General features: G+C 40.4%; 1 protein-coding gene across 3 annotated transcripts in view; it reads right to left on the reverse strand.

The window, feature by feature from the left end:
• Window positions 1-1,975: 1,975 nt before the first annotated feature.
• The window catches only part of DERL1 (derlin 1), a 27,820-nt gene continuing 10,798 nt past the window's right edge, over window positions 1,976-18,997 (reverse strand). The window contains exons 2-8 of one of the 3 annotated variants that reach the window (XM_004372981.2): window positions 17,956-18,067; window positions 11,225-11,289; window positions 10,129-10,155; window positions 9,413-9,508; window positions 8,216-8,268; window positions 6,630-6,740; window positions 1,976-3,124 (exon numbers count right to left, since the gene is read on the reverse strand). In XM_004372981.2, the coding sequence (XP_004373038.1) occupies window positions 2,986-3,124; window positions 6,630-6,740; window positions 8,216-8,268; window positions 9,413-9,508; window positions 10,129-10,155; window positions 11,225-11,289; window positions 17,956-18,067 (603 nt within the window). In that variant the 3' untranslated portion in view covers window positions 1,976-2,985. Of the gene's footprint in view, window positions 4,309-6,629; window positions 6,741-8,215; window positions 8,269-9,412; window positions 9,509-10,128; window positions 10,156-11,224; window positions 11,290-17,955; window positions 18,068-18,997 lie in introns of all 3 variants that reach the window. The other 2 variants (XM_023728178.1, XM_023728177.1) reach the window with 2 other exon arrangements.

An 18,997-nucleotide genomic window follows, 5' to 3' on the forward strand; every position in this document is an offset into this window, starting at 1 on the left:
TGCTCCTTCTGTCTTCTTGCCTGGGATGACTCAGAAGAAGGCCTGTCCAAGCTCAAGGATACAGACTCAGACTGCTCACCCTTCCTCCAGAAAACATGGTTCAGGAGTCATGGCATCTGCTTTCAAGTCTCTGTGGGTTCACACCTGGAAAAGGGATTAAACTAATTCTATATAAAGGGCCCCAGGTCTCAGACCCATGGGTGGAGGCTACAGAAATGCCATAGAGTACATTACAGTCAGATATGCTGCCCCTGCTAATCCAAAATTCTGAAGCATCCTGTTTCCTTAAAAGTAAAATCCAGTAATTCTGCTTCCAGGAATTAATCTGATAGATATTTGACACTTCAACAAAAGCATGTACAGAAACTATTGCTGTTGTCACTCTAATAGCAAAAAATACTAGAAATACAGCTGAGACCATCTTTAAACCTTAAACCAAAAATATCCCCTGAAGTCTTCTTAAAACCAAATAATAGTTTAGCTTAACTACTAAGAAAAAGTCTACCTTGAGCATTCTGCTCTTTTAAGAACTATCTACATGGGATCAAATGGACAACAGCAACTCGAAAAATTAGACAGAAACCTTAGGGGACAGTGAGTTTTTGTTAATGAGGAACAACTCAGAAAAGCAGGGTGAGAAAGGTTACACAACTCAATGTAATCACTGTCCCTAAACCATGCACGTGGAAACTGCTGAACTGGTGTGTTTTGCTGTGTATATTCTCAACAACAAAATAAAATTTAGGAAAAAAAAAAAACCTGGAAACTTTTCTAAACGCTCCCCAAGAGATAATGGGTTCCATAAATTACTAAATAATTTATATTATTGTAACAGCTAGAGAGGCTACTAAAGTAATAGCTAAAGAGGCAGCAGAGAGGGATATGGAAACTTAAGACAGACAACCTTCAAGTTGTACATTTTAATTTACAATTTTTACCAATAAAAAGGTTTAATTACAAAAAAGGAAGTTCTCTATACAAAATAAGGATTTTTTTTCATTCACAAAGAGACTTCACAGTCGTGGCTTGTCTTTTGCCAAGTCAAAACTTAAGGAGCCTGTTTAGCTAAAATGACTCTAAAAACAAAAGGTAATGCAGACAAGATCAATAAAATTATCAGCTTCACAGGCATGTTGAAGAGGAAGAATTTAATTAACATTTCATCTTAAATTGAAGATTCTGAAGAATACTTGTAAACCTTTACAAGCTACTGCTCTCGGCTGATAAGACGGTGTACAAGAGGCATTAGCTCACTTACCATTAGAATCCTGTTACATGGACAACGGGCTTCCACTCCCGTACAGCAAGTGCACATGCAACATAGTAGGAATAATGGCTTCTAAAATTTTCATGAGTACATTTTATTGTGGCCACAAGTCAATGGCAGAACATAAGACAGTTAACGCTCTGACCCTCCCCACCTACTCTTTTATATCATATAAATCAAATACGGAGAGGAGGTACACACAAACTTCATTAAAAATAAGGAGCTGTTTTCAAACCCTCGCTTCCTAGCACAACACGTACCACTATTCAAGAGTGGGCAAAAGAACGGTCACACCGTTAAAGCAAGTTTTCTGAAAAGAAACTGATCAGAATGTTCAAAGCCTTTTCATCTAAGTATGGCAACTGCTAAACACTGTCCCTAGCAGTCTGCTTACAGAATAAATGCATTAAAAAAAGAAAAAAAAACATGGAAAACACTGTAGCCTTCAAAAAACTTTATTTGGTGATGAGCCTAGCTCTGATGGAAAAAGCCCACTTGCGAAAAAGGAGCTGTGGGATTTTAAGCTGGTCTGATTCGCAGAGCTTGTACATTCATGACTCAAAATAATAGACTCTCAGATCCAAATGATTCCGAAGCCATCACAACCCCAGATTATTTGTAATTCACTCCGATGTGCTGCTGTTAGCTTTAAAATCACCTACTTCCAGAGGAGCTGCACGTTCCTCACAATTAACTGACGAGCTTGGCAAAAAAAAAAAAAAAAAAAAAGACCCTTTACATACGGCAGGAGGTTCTCCCTCTACTCCATGAACACGTGTCCATGAGAATGAAATGGAACCAGTGTCCAGGTGCCTCTCGGAGAGAGTATCTCCCTGTGGCGAATGTGATTTGGAGCCTCCCAACACCACTCTGGGCTCACACCAAGCCGGGGTGCCCTACGTCTGTATATGGCCACCACAATTTTAAAACAACCCTGCATAAGATGCAACTCCGCAGTAGTTTTGATTACTTAAGTTAGGAAAAAAAATGCCTAGCAACAAACCCCATACCTCTTCAATTCAAATCTGTGTCCCTCACTGACCCAGTAGTGCTTTTTTATAAAAATATCTGAAGATGTGGCAAATGGTCGCATCTGATGCCAGGTCACAATTCCAAAAGCTGAGAAAGTTCTTCGTCCACTGCTCCAGTCTCCTCCCCTACTGTTACAGTTTTGCCACCAAAGGAGGAAAAATTGTGTGAACAAGTTCTTTGTGACCAAGCCTTGGCAAAAGTCAATAAATAAACGAGCGTGTCAAAGGCAGAGCCATTTTATGTGCAACCTCTTCTAGTTGCAAATTTGGGGGGTTGGAAAAAATAGGAGGGAGGCGTGTGGGCAAGAATGAGTTAAGAGTCCCTTGGCCAAGGGTTTGGTTACTCAATCCCAGAGGCCCAGCTTGGAGCCAGCAGATGAGGGCCTGCTCAAACCCATTATTCAGACCGGAAGGGAAGAAGACACGACACCAAAAAACAGTCAGATGTGAAATTTGCACAGTTGATATTTGTTCTTCATAGCAGTAAGGACTTGAATGAGAATCACGGAACTGGAGAACACTTATATTTTTCTTCAGGATTTAAAAAATTGTGTCTTGTACCGAAAGACTACATTCAGTGTGGGTCAGGTCCAACAGCGTTAGCTAGAACTCGGTTGTGAAGCACACCCAGCACTGGGGGAAGCTGCATCTGAGCGGAGCGGCTGGTGGGCAGGCTGAGGCCGCTCTTCACTGGTCTCCAAGCCGAAAGCCCTGGCCCCAGTTGTGTCTCCCGCCACCACCGTTCTGATCAGCAGCTCGCCGCATGCTAGCAGGGGGCACGCCAAATCCTGAGACCCCTCCTCTCCTGCTGGGAAGCCAGCGGTACCTAGGGCAGAGAGGGGCAAACAAATCAAGGGGGAAGGAGAGCAAAGTCACTCCCACAGTCAGCTTACCATGCAGCACGTCTCCCTTTCCTGGTGTTCCCATACATCTGTCACGCTGGGTGACGTTAGTCTGTGGCCGATGGAAGACCAGGGACAACGGCTTACTTAACCCTGCAGCACTTAGCGCTAATGCCCTGACCACAGAAGGTACTCACTATTCATGGTTCTAAAATTCATTAAGCTTCCAGCTAATTCACGATTAAACATTTTCTATCTGGTTATAAAAGTAATGCATGCAGAATAATGTAGAAAAAATACTACACTCACGAGCCCTACAACCAAAAGAACCACTGACAACATTTTGATACATTTAAATATCAAACTGGATCAAAGGATACAAAATCACTTTCACAGGACAAGTCCCCAGGCTATGTGTGTGCACCATACATGTTTCTGTGGACACTCCCAGTGTTCCAGAGCCCATCAAGGGAACAGAGGAAGAGGCTCTATGTCTTGGAATCTGCAATATGTTTTTTAGGTTTATTCATAATCTGCCCTTAAACTGCATTCTTTCCACCTTATAGATGAGGAGAAAGCTGAGGACCAGAAAGGTTAGATGATTTTCCACCTTACAAATAAATTAAGAGTCACTGAAGTGCTAAGAAAGAACTTAAACCCAGGTCTACACTCTCAACTGCTCTATTAAAGTTGGGCAGTTCAAACCCACCCAGCAGTACTGCGGAAGATAGGCCTGGCAATCTGCTTCCATTAAGATTATAGCCAAGAAAATCGTGTGGAGCAGTTCTAAAGTGACAGAGTCAGGATTCAAATCCAGGCTGACTGGCTCCGGAGTTTGTAACCTATACTACCTGTCCCCATGATTCAGCCGGACACAAAGAGCTGGACTCTGGAGATAGCAGTTAGTGACCGGAGTCCTTGTTTGTTTACGCCAGCCCAGATGCCTTCATGTTCCCTCCCAAAACAAGACGAGCCTCTCTTAAACAAAAATAACTCTGTGCAGAAGACGATCTATCTACTTTTCTGAACAGACTGTGAACACTGACATACCTTAGAATTCTACACCTCACATCTTCCCTCTTAAACATACAACAGCTTAGTCATTAAATCAAAAGGCATTGCCAAGTGCTGGTTTCTCAGTATCCATGACGGGTTCTGGTATAATCTTCTTCCAAAACATATAATAAAATAGAACATTTTAAAAAGGCAACACTAGGGCCGTCTTGCTTTGCTGTTTACTGTAAGACAATATGGAAACCATCTCCATTTCTTAAACAGATAGTGAAATTAAATGTAAGTAATTAGTATAAGAAGACATCCAATTACACATAATCAACAAAAATTTATGGAAATTTCAAAGCAGTTACTGTTTCTGCGAGGAGCTACATTTTGTCATCTGATCTTTATGCAAAATTTAACAGAAGGGCCTCCACCAACAGAGAAAGCTCAAGGAGGCAGGCTCCAGGGTGCTGATTTTGCCACTAGAACCTTGTATCCAATTGAGAAATATCTCCAAGCTGTTAGTCAGAATACGGCCATTTAAAATAAAATTACTGCTGGCTGCCCCTCAAAGCACCACGCTTTTTTTTAATTGATGCATCTGCCATCCGACTTGATAAACCTACATCAGAAATCCAAACCTGCTGTTACTGTGTCCTTTGATAATTAGAAAGCAGATTGGTCATTTGTTTTTCTAGCCTGAAGGCAACCCAAGGCTCAGAAGAGAAACAAGTTTCTTTTACGCTCTTAAAGAAAAAAGCACACAACACATCTCTGTTTTATTTCACGATTAAAAAAAGTCTTTCCAAACCGACCCCCCTAACCTATAAAAGGTGGCCGGGAGCGGGGAGGGGCCCTTGGGAGTCTACATAGGCTGACTGCCCTCACTGACTCCTTGTAAGAATGACAGAATTGCAGACATTCGTAAGAGCAAGATGTGAATGGGTTTTTGTTCTTTAAGCTTTTAAATGCAAGCTATGACTACATGAGGTGCAGCGTGATTGTCAGGCAGGCTGTGACACCCAGATGGTGATTTCACTGGTCCCTTTAACAGTCTTTGCTTTGCTGACAGAACGGTCAGACTACTCACATGCCTGTCAGATTCCCGCGCCACCCCCGACTTTCAGAACATGGCTTCCAGCTTCTACTTCTTGAGTCTCCACTACTGTGCGCTCAACAGTACACTTACCTCATACAGTCCTGTGAGGCAGCTGCCTCCATCCCCCCAACTTACAGACTCGCAAATTAAGGCACAGAGGTTTTATTAAGCAACTTTCCCAATATCGAACCTGGTAAGTGAGAGCAATGGGATGCAAACCCAAGTCTGTCTGGAAAGCAAAGCTGTGCCCTCGGCCTCCTCACTCTGTTGTTGTTGCTAGGTACCGTCAAATCGGTTCCGAGTCAGTGACCCTATGTACAACAGAACCAAACACTGCCCGGTCCTGCACCATCCTCATGATAGTTGTTACACTTGAGGCCATTGTAGCTACCGTGTCAATCCATCTCACTGAGGGTCTTCCTCTTTTTCATTGACCCTCCACTTTACCAAGCATGATGTCCTTGTCCAGGGACTGGTCCCTCCTGACATGTCCAAAGTATGTGAGACGAAGTCTCTCCATCCTCACTTCTAAGGAGCATTTTGGCTGTACTTCTTCCAAGACAGATTTGTTCATTCTTTTGGCAGTCCGTGGTATATTCAATATTCACTTTAGCAAACCCCAAGGCAGGAAGGAACGAGGACATACTTCCAGTAAGTCCTAGCTACAAAAGCCTCGGAGTCTCTCATTTTGACTTTGAAAATGCCTACAAAATGTTCTATTCTGTAAGGAGCTCTGGTGGCACAGTGGTTAAGTGCTTGACTGCTAACTGAAAGGTTGGCGGTTTGAACCCACCAGTGGCTCAAGGAGAAAGACGTGGCAGTCTGCTTCCATAAAGATTTACAGCCTTGAAAACCCTATGGGGCAGTGCCGCTCTGTCCTATAGGGTCACTATGAGTCCGAATCAACTTGACAGTAGTAGGTGGGGTTCTATTCTATAATATTTAACACAAAAGTGTTTAAGATCACTGGTCAGTTAACTAACTCATCCTTCCCCCCACCCCCCAACCTCCCCAGCCAACAATTGTGGGTGAAACTGATGCTCCAGGAGAATGGACCCTGTTATCTTGTTGTACTGCCCACCCCCGGCCCAGTGCTGTGCACCTGGAGCCGTGTCAGCTGTCCCAGCAAGCACAGGAGAGTGGACACTTTCTGTGATGCCTGGATCCAGTGGTCAGGGGCCCCTGGCTAACAGGGCTCCAGGAAGAAGTCTGAGCGGTACCTTTGATCCCTGGCTTCCCTGTGACTGTGTGACCAGAGTAAGTCACTTGCTGGCTCACATTTCTCCTTAAGACAAGGAGATGAATCCTAGCCCTCGTGGAGCTTTTGTAAGAACACATCAGAATACAGGTAGTAAGATGATTTTTAAACAAGAGAAAAAATAACTGCTTACAAAAACTGAGGTGTGGATAGAAAATTCCTTCCTCCCAAGTCCATTGGGTAGCGGAACATTAAGAAGAAATAAAGATGTCCAACAAGATTTCCAATTAGCTCATTGATTACTCTGCAAACAGAGAAGATTAGGTTAAAGACATTCACACAATAAACTGAGGCACAGCAGGTTTGAACGAACAGCAAGGGAAGAAACCCTTCACTGTGGCCAGTGATAGTCTCCAGAGTCTGTGACAGCACCACAGCCCTTTTGTGGGGTGAGTGGCAAATGCATTCCAAGGGAGTCGGGAAAGCAGTCCTGCTCAGCCAGTAAGGCCTGTGCTCTTCAAGGCCAGCAGCTCCTCTGCCATCTCTTTCAAGCCCCAGCCATGTCCAAAATATTGTTTTTGCTACTTTCTGCCTGAAGAGTTGGGGAAGCTGCAAAGCAAGCTCATGAATGCTTTCAGTCATCAATATCATATTTAAAAGCATAGACAAATATGAAGGCTAGCATGAGAGAAGCATGGAAGTACGGAAAACTAGGACGATAAATACCAGGCCCCCCACCCCCGGAGCCATTAGGCACTTCTCTCTTGCCTCTTGTATCCTTGGCTGTAAGATGCCACAGATATCACTCAGGAAAGCTGACCTTCACCCTGTAATCCTAAATCAACACTGACTGATTTCAGTTTCCCCGTGGCTTACATGCAGGCCACCTCAAGGTTTTATACACCCACTTTTACTATTAAGTATTCTTTTTTTGGTCTCCACCGGCAACATGATTCCTATCAGGGATAAATCAACGCCTGCAATGACTCCCAGACTCTACCGTTCTGGGCAGCAACACAGTTCTACCAAGCTCAGAGCTTGATACACTCTACACAGAGTCTGTTTGCGCAATTGATTCATTTCTCCTATCAATATACAGTAGAGGTTAGGACCACCCAGAACAAATATGTCAGACATATGAAGAACTAGTACTATTATCTATTAAAGTAGTAAAAGCATTTTACAGAATAACAATGGGAGTTCTTGGAATAGATGCATCTCAATATCCTCCCTTTAAAATTCCGACTGGATGCATTAAATATTTTCATAATTTTAGACCACCAAGACTAGAAATTTCTCCCAGCTTTGCCACAACTCTTGTGCTAGCAAACAACTTATAAAACTAGGTCCCATCTGAGAATCTTCATTTCTGTGACTGGTGAACAGTTTCCAAGACATTTTGGAAATGCCATAAGGATAAGAGACAAACTAAATTTTAGGCAGAGTTCTTAGGGGAGTCAGCTCAGACAAGAAGTAGGTCTATGTTTGCTTAATCTAGACAGTGAGTCCAGGAACAAATATTTATTCAAAAACACATATAAGGAAGCATACTGTGTTTAACAATAAACTAACAAAATAATGACCATTCAATGCTAAATGTGCTTAAAGCCCTGCAATTTAATCAATTACAGCAAGTTAAAATTATTTCGTAAGTACAAGGTTCCAATGCATCAATGCTGAGATTCTTTGAAGTTTTATAAAGACTAGAGAAAGAATATAAAAATTAATGGATGTTTTCCAAGGACTAGTTTTCAATCAAATAAATCTAATACTACTCACGAGCCTCCGATGATATAGTTGAATCCAAGGATAACCCAGGGTAGATAACAGGCCTAGGAAAGAATACACATAAACATGAATAGCCACAACTAGGATACAGCTGCTAGGGGGTGGAATGGGTAAGTTTATACTGACAACGGCTTTATATAAATTCTTGGGAAGTTCACTACAAAATTTCTCAGATCAATTTAGCATCATTTCCACTGTACTTAAAACTTCCTATCTCAAACTACACATGTTCATCTATCTGTAACTGGAGGGACAGAGTATTATGCTCAGAGTTCAGATGCAATACATACCCTGTTGGATTAATATTAACAAAGAACTTCAGAGAGTTAGAAATAGCCAATGATAGAATCACATTAAGACTTCAATGAGCAAACTGTTACAAATGAGCTAAATATATCCCATCTTCTCAGGTTCTTCTTTTACATGTATCACAAAATTACTCTGAATTTTTATCTCATTACACACTGATGTCTTGAACTAACATTCTCCCAAATATGACAGATCTCCAGAGGCGTTCAACATCTGAGCCCGTTACCAGATTCAAGACATTATACCAAGAACTAACGGAGTTGTAAGGAACACCAGAAACGAGTACAGAGAGGGTACACATAAATAACGTTAAGAGAAAATGTGTTAAATACTACGAGAAGAACCTAAAGTATTGCAAAAGCCCAAAGGCAAGACTAATCCCAGGCAGAAGACTCAGGAAATACATTCAGTCGCAACTCAAATTCAGAACTGGTAGGATTTAGATGAAGAAGAGAATCAAAAAAATATTACAGGTGGAAAAGTCTGAAGAAGGTTCAAAGGGAAGTGTTTTGGGGCAAAAAATTATTTTAGCTAACGTGTAAAGTATGTAACAGGGAGTAACAAGAACAGATTTTAAAAGGGAGTTTCATTTTAGTATCTTTCCCTGCCCCCTCTAACGCAGCATACATGAGATCACTTAGGGACAGATGCAGGAGGGGCCTGAGGTACAGAGGGAGAGGAGAAGCAACAGTCAGCAAATGACAGAGAACTGGCTCAAGAAATACAGCTGGACTGCGGAGAGAGGAAGGGGCTGGCCTAAGGTACATTGCTCTGCAGCGACCTCTTCTGGACGAGTCAGAAAGTGCATCTCTGGGCTGAAGAGAGGGATTTCTGCCACTGACCAATGAAAAGGAAATTCTTCCAACTAGGATAAAGTACCTTAAATCGTGTTCCAAACCAAAATGACACAATCATGTCTCTGTTCAGCTGCGCCCAGACATAAAGTACTGACATTATCAGAGGAATCATCAGCAACTGCAAAAGAAGTCAAGATGTAAAGACAAGGCTCCAGAGGCACTTTACAAAGATGCCAGTAGCATTGTGACTTTATTGTTCTTTTCACCCCCGCTCTCCAAAAGACTTCTCACATAGCTATCCAAAAAGCAAAAGGAAATTCAACTCATCAGAATTCTACTTGATCCTACAGTTTAACTGATTGCACAATGCATGCTACAAAATCCTGTAATAAAATAAACACTATGTTATTACAAATGGATTCAGAAATATCAGGAGCAAGCTCTGTTACTTGAAAAAAGTAGGCAACAAAGCTTTATTTACACTCTGATCCCAATTTTTAAAAAATACCTACCGAAACACACATATAGAAGATACTGGATAAATCATCATTCTCAATGTTCAAACATAATAAAGAAGCCAGAAATGAGAAAGAAGCCAGCAATGGTTTAAATAACTCATGTAAGATCTTCAAAGGCTTAGCTGACTTTCTCATGTAAGCACTTCAAAACAGAACAGCTATAAGTCTTTCAAACTACCATACTATATAGTTAATGCAATTTAAACTTCTGTCAAAGGCCCCTAATAGTTAAATTTGAAACCTCTAAAAGGACAAATAGATAGTTTCAAGGGACACTTACCTGCATATCCATTGCTAAGCCAGTAATCTTGGTTTGTAAAGTTAAAGATCAGATACAAACAAAGCATTCTGTACCCAGTCAAGACTGATCTGAATATTCTCCCCCCACTGGAAGTTAATTTCATTCCAGTGTTCTGAAGAAAAACACTTTTCTACAGTTCACACTGCTTAAGACTTTCAATAACCCAGTGGTATATAATAATTATCACTATGGATATTCCATTAGATTGTACTATGATGAGGACATAGGAGAAATTAACCACTTAGGCTCAGCGTGGTCCCTTTCGCCCTCTCTTCCCTCCCTTGTCACTGCATTTTAATATCTCTCCTTCAAGCAGAGGATGGAGATACCCGTGGCCTCTGAAACAAATCATGATTCTGCTCACATACAGGGCTCCACAGCATGACTGAAGTCCAAACCAATTTTTTTCTTCCCTTAAAGGAGGGGAGAGGGCATCCAATGTGCCACATCTCCTGGCTCTTGGCCAGGTTTAAAGGGAAGCTGAGCCCAGAGGCAATTCAGGGCTCACCAACTCTGCTCAGCACTGGAGCCATGAGTCCCTTCTGCTGCTCTCACCATCTGTAGGAGTCACAGCTGGAAGGCTGCTGACAACTGTGGTTGATGCAAAGCAGAGACTTACTGTGTCCTTTTTCAGAGGGACTGAATTACCTTTTAGGACCCCAAGACAAGGACAGCAGTGAAATCAGAAAAGGATGCCAGTTGTAAATTAATTTTCTGATGAGGACCACAGATCTCAAAAGCTGTCTCATGGCACGAACCCCCTTTGTGCTGCGGTCAACAAGCTGTCACACATTGAGAACACAGAGAACTCAGAACAAGAAGAGGGGAACAGTAATAAAACTCAACCAAATGTGGAAAAATCCCACAAACGCAATGCAAGAGAATGTATCACCCAAGTAAATCACTACTTGATTGACTACACAGCTTTGAAGAAGAACTTGACTCATTCTTCATTACTAACTATTGTAAGCAAAGATGCAAATACTGTCATTTGAAATTCTTTATAGAATACTATCTCCCCAAACCTGAAAAAACCTGGTTTACTTCTGGCCCAAAATAATAGACTGAAGGATACCACGATGCAAATCCAGTTAAAGAGGAGCATGAACAAATAGTCGGCTGGCCTCCCATCAAAAGCTCCTGGAAACAAAAATAAGCCAAATGTCACAGTTCAAAATTTCAGAACAAAGTAACTTCTATGTAGAGGAACACTTTAAAAAATTCTATAGAAAGCCAAACTAAGAATATTTTTAAAATCACTTCTCCCAAGTAAAAGAAAAGTGAATTCTCTTAAACATCTAAACCATGTCCTCAATAAAGCCCTAAACTAAAGTCACTGAGTAAGGTTCACTATGTTCTCCTAACTGAATTCCAATAAGTAACATGCTCTGATTACCATAGGCTGTATCAGACCTAGAGGATGGTCAAGTCCACAGTTACTGAGACGCCCATCCCAAAGACCATGAGGCCCTGGGAAGGCCCTAAGCCTGCCGCCCTTTCCTTCATGGGTCTCACCGTGACCCGATGATACACTTGTGATGACTTAGTCAATCACCACATCCTCCTGACAGGGGAACAACCCTATCTGTTTGCTTACCATTGTGCCTCCTCCAGCATGATTATGCATGGGAGGTACTTAATAACAACATAATAATTACTATTAGACACACACATACAACTACTTAGTCCCTCACTGGGCTGACAGGCACTAGAAAGACTCAGTCTCCATCTTACAGGAGCTTACACTCTAGCAAGGGGAAACGGTTGAGAGTAGAGAGCAGGAAGACAGCCTACCTTTCTATGGCCTCTCTCTCTCTTTTTTTTTTTAAACATTTTATTGTGCTTTAGGTAAAAGTTTACACAGCTAATTAGTTTTCCAATCAATGTCCACGGCCTCTGACTCTTAATCTTCATACTATATCTGTGAGGTAGAATGGAAAGACCCATGACCTCCTTTTTACAGACGGGGAAATAAAGTTATATAACCAAAGCCACATGGCTTGTTGGAAGCAGAGTCAAGTTTAATGACTAGTCTAGTGCTCTTGTCAGTCAGCATATACCAGGCTCAACCTTATTAAATGGGCAGATAATCAACAACAGCCCAGCTTTCCCTTCTAAGGATGAGTCCTGATGCCTCCAGTTAGAAGACAGTAAGAGAGGCAAAACAGGGAACAGAAATGATTGCAAGGCCAATCTAGCTCAAAAAGCTACCTATCCTCCCCTCTACACTTCATTCATGATATGCTAGCCAATTTAAAAAACAAAAAATCCTAAGTGTCAGTACAGCAGGAAGAAATATATCTAACAGAAAACAGTTTCAGCAAAAGTCTCTCCCACTTTGCTTTATTTCTCCCTTGTTAGCTCAAAGGCACACTTCAGCCATGGTGTTAAGGCTGCTTAATTCCAGGGGATCACTATGATGAATCAGAGCTGGAAGTCTAACAAAATTTCTGAATTTTAATGATAGTTGTGCCTCTTCTGATGTGGTTTGGCCTTGTGATTTTTAAAGACTCTTTAGAGTCAGAGTACTTAAAATATTGCAGTCAAACAGACTCTAGCCCTATATTATTTGGCAGGTTTGCAACTGGGAATTTATAAATTAACTGGCTTCAAACTGCAGTCTTCAAGTTCAAATCAGAAACCTCATATGTGAGCCAGCCCTGATATATACTTAACAATTTAGCCAGGAAGGGAAATATGTAGGTGGCAAACATTTTAAAATGTCAAAATGTTATACTGAGGCTGTATGGTGGAAAGCAGCCTGGGAATCAGTAAACTTAGTTTCCAGTCTTAGCTGTGTAAACTCAAATAGCTTTGTGACCTTTGCGGCATGTCACGTCTCCATACCATTGTTTTCTCGTCTGTGAAATGAAAGGGTTAAATTGAATATCTCAAAAGTTCCTCTCTTCCAAAGGGGCAGCTTCTGTCCAGAGGTGAGATGGGAAGGCAGAGAGAGTTAGGAGCTGGTTGAATGGTCATGGGGAATCAGTGGTGGAAAGGAGGAGTGTGCTGTTGCAGAATGGGGTGAGCAATTAGGGTCACATAACAATGTATGTTAAAAAAAAGTTTGTATGGGAGACTAACTTGAAATGTAAACTTCATTTAATTACAACAATTAAGAAAAAAAAAAGTTCCCCTCTTACACGAATGTCCACAGCAGTACTTTTCATAATAGCCACAAAGTGGAAACAAGCTGATGAATGGATAAACCATATTGCATAATTCCATCTATATGAAATGTCCAGAACAGGCAAACCTATAGAGGCAGAAGTAGATTTGTGGTTGCCTAAGGCTGGAGAGGAGGAAATGTGGAGTGATTGCTGATGGGTATGGGGTTTCTTTATGAGGTGATGAAAATGTTCTTGAATTGATTGTGGTAATGGTTGCACAACTCTGTAAATATACTAAACCACTGAACGGTATACTTTAAGTGGGTGAATTGGATGGTATGGGAATTATATCTCAAAAAAGCTATTTAAAAAAATGCCTCTCAGCTCTACCATTTCATAATGCTCTGTGGAGAGCCATTTGCTATTGGGGGGGGAGAATCAGAATGGTCTGCTTACATGCATATACAATAACTGCTCTGAGTAAACCTTATGTTCCGACTTCTTTGAGATTTGATTATTTTTAAGTTTTTGGTGTCAGAAGCGAGATCCAAAGATGATCACCAAACGTCCATTTTTTGGTGAGAGATCAAATTCAATACTAAACATGGGCCCTTTGTGCCCAATTGGTCTCTCACCACAGCTGGGGAACTTGATGAACCTGTCCTGGGTTCGAGTTCTACTCCCTTTGCGACTGGAACGTCCTATCTGAGAACGCTGCTCAGAAAATTAGGTATGACCAGATACTTTAGAGCAACTAAGATTGACTTTATGGAGCCAATGCTTACAAAACCCTCCCAGGAAATCTAACCTGGTAACTCAGTTATAAGGTTCCCAGCTTTACAGCTGAATAAGGAAGGTCGTTCACTTCCTGGCAGGCCCAGAAACCTTACGATATTTTAGGACCTTGAGAAAAGAACACCCTCAAACCTGTAGGTACTACAGGTGAGATCTGGTGGCATTCTTGGCTTGGTTTCCTGGCCTCAAGAGTCTTTTACAAATTTAATCTGAAGTTCCTTATGAAAACTTCCAGCAAAGCAGTTTTAAATGGCTATGTGATAAATTACCATTCTCGCTGCACCTGTGTAAATAATACTCAACAGCCACATTTTAGATCAAGAAAAACTCTGCTTTGAGATTGTCTTTGGATTGGGAGGAGGGTGACCATACAGAGAAATTTTATGTTTAAATAGGAAATTATGGCAACCCTTTGTGGGCTATTGAATTCTGGGTTTTGTTAATTGTCTCTGAGAAACCACAGACAACTAACGAGTTTGTTTTCCACTTGCAGACTGGACTTGTCACATGGTTTACATTGTTCTCTGTATATCTGTGCATAATCAATTACCTAAAAAGAAAATTGGAAGTATGAGAGATTAAGACCGAAGGCCATCAAACAATTGACTAAACTGCTATCAAATCAGGGCCGATTGACAAAAGGAGCATTAATTGGCTGTTCTATAACAACCAGGACACCCACAGTTACAGAAATTGGTTTAAACACTGTGTTTGTGTGTGTGTGTATGTGTGTATTTTAAGGTTACAAGTGATGTTAGGCAAGATGGCTCTGTTAATAATCTAAATGATGCTATAGCCCCTCTCTAAAATAGCACACGTAAAGATAATTACATTATAAAATAGATTCCCAAATCCACTGCCGTTGAGTCGACGTAATAGTGACCCTATGGGACAGAGCAGAACCACCCCATAGGGTTTCCAAGGCTGTAATCTTTACAGAAACAGACTGCTACATCTTTCTGCTGCAGAGCAGCCGGTGGATTTGAACCACCAACCTTTCGGTTAGCAGTCAGGTACTTTAACCACTGCACCACCAGGTCTTAAAATAGATTAGCTCTTGATTATTTACCTGCTTCTCAAGGAGGTGTTTGTACTTTGATAAAAGCAAATTGTTGTGTATTTACTAATGACACCTAAGTGGAGTGTGCTGAGATAGAATTTTAGCAGAAGTTCATGCTAGAGATGCAAGGCAGGCTGCAGGTGCTCCTCTTGCACTTTTTGTGGCTTGTTTTCATGGTTAGGAAATGCGGGTCTGCGGGCCAGACAAGCCTTTCAAACCATTAGTTTATGCATTCTCCTCATTTTGATCCTTTATATTACTATCAAGCTTCTAAGCTGCTTGGCTTCTGGGGTCTTAAAAAGTTGTGAGCGGCCAATCTTAAGGTACAGCAAATGGCCTTCATCTGACTGGAGGAACAACAAAGAAGTTAAGGAAACAACCAAAATAATGTATGTTTCACAAAAAGTTACCTCATAAAGCAGTACCTATGAGAGCCAAAGAAACCTAGATGGTGCCTGGCCAACACTTAATTGATCAAAGATTCTAATCGAATCATGATCAAGAAGGGGGAGACGTCAAAGAGAAAAATTATTAACAGACATCTTACTTTGATTTTAATGTTATTTTAAGGTTATAATAATCTGGTATCAGTTGATCTCAGTAAAGGGGGAGGGCAGGGTTCAATCAATCATGTTAAGATTAGCCAATGGTTGATCTTCTATTCTTCTCCTTCCTCTTCTCTTTATAAGCCTCATTGTAACTAGCCTTCTTCGAGCCATTTGCTTGGTTTTGGAATCAGAATGGTCCCTCTATATGCATATAGAATAACTGCTCTGAATAAATAAAGTTTATGCTGAAAAAAAAATTCTCTGTGGATGGGAAGTAGGGAATGAGGGGGCAACTTTTAAGAGCAAGTGAAAGAGAGCATCCTACAGATGTACCTTAAGTGTTATGTAGGTAGGATGATAAGATTACATATTAGTTGTATTACCTGATAGGTAAGTAGAGATGGCTAAACAGGCTCAAGGACCTTAAGTAAACAAGAGAAGATAATTTACAAAATAAAAAGTGGTCATAGAATTACTGTAATTTAGGTCCTTTTATTTCAGAGGCAAATAAATACTGAAATATTTATGGATAGAATCATGTCTGGCATTTGTCTCAAATAATCGGGCGTAAGGAGACAGACCCGGATACAGAGAAAATAAAACTGGCCGTGAGCTAACTGCTGAAGGTGAGCGCGGTTAAAAAGTTAGGGCTCATACTGGCACACGGTCATACTGCTACAGCATGAGTGAACCTTGAAAACATTATGCTAAGTGAAAAAAGCCCATCACAAAAGGCCACATATCATATGATTCCATTTACATGAAATGTCTGGAATAAGAAAACCCAGAGACAGAAGCTAGATTAGTGGTTGCCAGGGATTGGGGGGAAGGGGGCGGGCGGCTGCTTAATGGGTGCAGGGTTTCTTTCGGGGATGATGAATATGTTCTGGAATCAGACTGTAGTGGTGGCTACCCGACACTGTGAATGTACTTAGTGCCACTGAAATGTACACTTTAAAACAGTTAAAATGGTAAATTTTACGTTATGTGAATTTTATCTCAATAAAACAAAAGGAAAAAAGTGTGTTCTTAACCTTTCTCTCTACTATTGCATATGTTTGGAAATTTTCCATAATAAAAATTTTAAAAACTGGTTGTGAATACTTAACCTGGCATTTACTACTGATATTAAAAATATTATTCCAACAACTTAATCTTCAATTAGATTATACCAGAGGGGTAAAATGCCAAGTAAGACAGCATCATAATCAAGTCCAACAGGGACAAGGGAAAATGAAAATCACATATTCTGGTAGATTTAAAGCGTCAAACCCGATATGGTGGCTAGAGTCCTAGTTGTCAGTGTTATCCCAGCCAAGTCACTTCACCTTCCGGAATCTTCTGCTCTTCCTCTGTGAAACTAGGGGAATGGGACAGGTTCCTTCCAATAATAACATCCCATGACCCTACACTTTCCATTAATATGATGACTTTTTTCTTCTTAAAAAGCACCTAGTAGCAAATGCCAATTTAAGGGAAAATTCTACTTGACACCAAATGACCATCCGTCTACCTCCCTGCAGTTATTGAGACTGATGCACACTTCTCACGTGTATGAACACTGACTTAAAGACAGTTCAGAATTCTCGACCCTGAGCTAACAGCTAGCAGGTTTATAACATCTCTGAAGTCAGCCAACCTTTTCAAAATCATTTAGGCTTGACAGTAGAATTATTTTCACATTTTAATACAGCAATATTGATTTATTGCTTTTTAGCATAAGCAACTTAGAACAGCATATAAGATGTTGTTGGAAATAAATTAAAATTCAGTAAGAAACTTTTAAGATTTTTATGGCTTATCTCTAACACTGTATAGGGTAGTCATATCTGACAAACTGCCATATTATTAAATCTCAGCAATATATTTTAAACTTGAGTGTTTCATTACAGAGATTAAGTATAAGCTTTTAATTCCTTAGTGTTTTTCAGTCCCTATCGAGAAGATATATACAGTGTAACCCAATTAAAGGGCAAGGATTTCTCTGTGATGGAAATGAGTAAGATATCAAATTGAGGACACACTGCTCAGCCTCTAAAATGATGGGTAAAATATGTAAACTTCTCACCTGTTTTTTCCCCTATAAAGTGATGACACTGCTACTTATACCTCGTAAGAGTGGTGTGAGGATTAAAAATAATCTCCGTGTCTAGTACAGTCATGGCAGTTACTGCTTACCGAGTGCTCACTATCATTAAGCCGCTTCTATGTATAATCTAACTACCCTCAAAATTCCTCCAAGTAAACATACAGATCAGTAAATTAAACAGAAATAATACTTAAGACAACATACCTGTTTCAAGTCGTGTAGAATACTGATATAAGAAATATAAATTGACCAAATAAAGAAATCCAGTTCCTGGACCCACAGGGAAGTAAAAAGTGGCAGTGATTGGCCTCCAGATCTGTCCAGATCAAAATAAACAGGTATTAGTTTCTCTAAGCCTGCTTATCTTTTTTTTTCTTTTAGAGATAAAAAAAAAAAAACCTTTGCAAAGCATTCTCCTCAGTGATGAGAGCTACTAAAGAGACACCACTAATACAATTCAAGGCAACTGAAGAAAAGTTCATGTCAGTTACAATCACATCAATCTGTAAACTTATGGAATTAAACAACATAAAATAAGCAATAACTATTTCTAAACAAACTGAAAAAAATCAACACTATACAAGTACATAATCGGTCTTTACTGAGCTGAGACATACATTTAAAAGCTTATGTCAAAAATGAATTACAATGACTTAATTCCAACAGTATAGTAATACCTCTATTTACTAAGAAAATACCTTAAAATGACAAACTTTGTCAAAAAAAAAAAGCATATTCAAAAGGTAGAAGTTAAACACGAACGTGTCATTCAAACAAATGTGGTAAACAGGCAATACGGGTACATGATTTAAAAACATTTCTTCCCCCCAAAAAAGAAAATTCCACAAGGGTCTATGGCGAGAAGTAAGACTCGCTCCTGACTCTCAATCTCTCAGTTTTCTTCCCAGTAAAAACTGACCAGTTATTTGTACTTGCTTCCAGAAATAACAGTGTGTGTACTCCCTCCCGCTTCATCCACTTCATACTGCACTGTTCTATACCTTGTTTCATTCCCTTGACACAATAGTTTCATTGGCTTTATAGCATTCCTTTCAAGTGGATGTCCAAACTACATTTCAACAGTTACAACAGTGCTGCAATGAATATTCTTGTATATCCTCTTTCTGTGTATATGTATACACAGGATAAATTCTTGGAAGTCAAACTGCTGGATCAACAGACACATGCATTTAACTTCAGCAGATAACTGTCTAATGCCAACGAAAATGCTTTATCAACTTAACAC

Source organism: Trichechus manatus, unplaced genomic scaffold (genome assembly GCF_000243295.1).
Source record: "Trichechus manatus latirostris isolate Lorelei unplaced genomic scaffold, TriManLat1.0 scaffold00022, whole genome shotgun sequence".
NCBI lineage: Eukaryota > Metazoa > Chordata > Mammalia > Sirenia > Trichechidae > Trichechus > Trichechus manatus.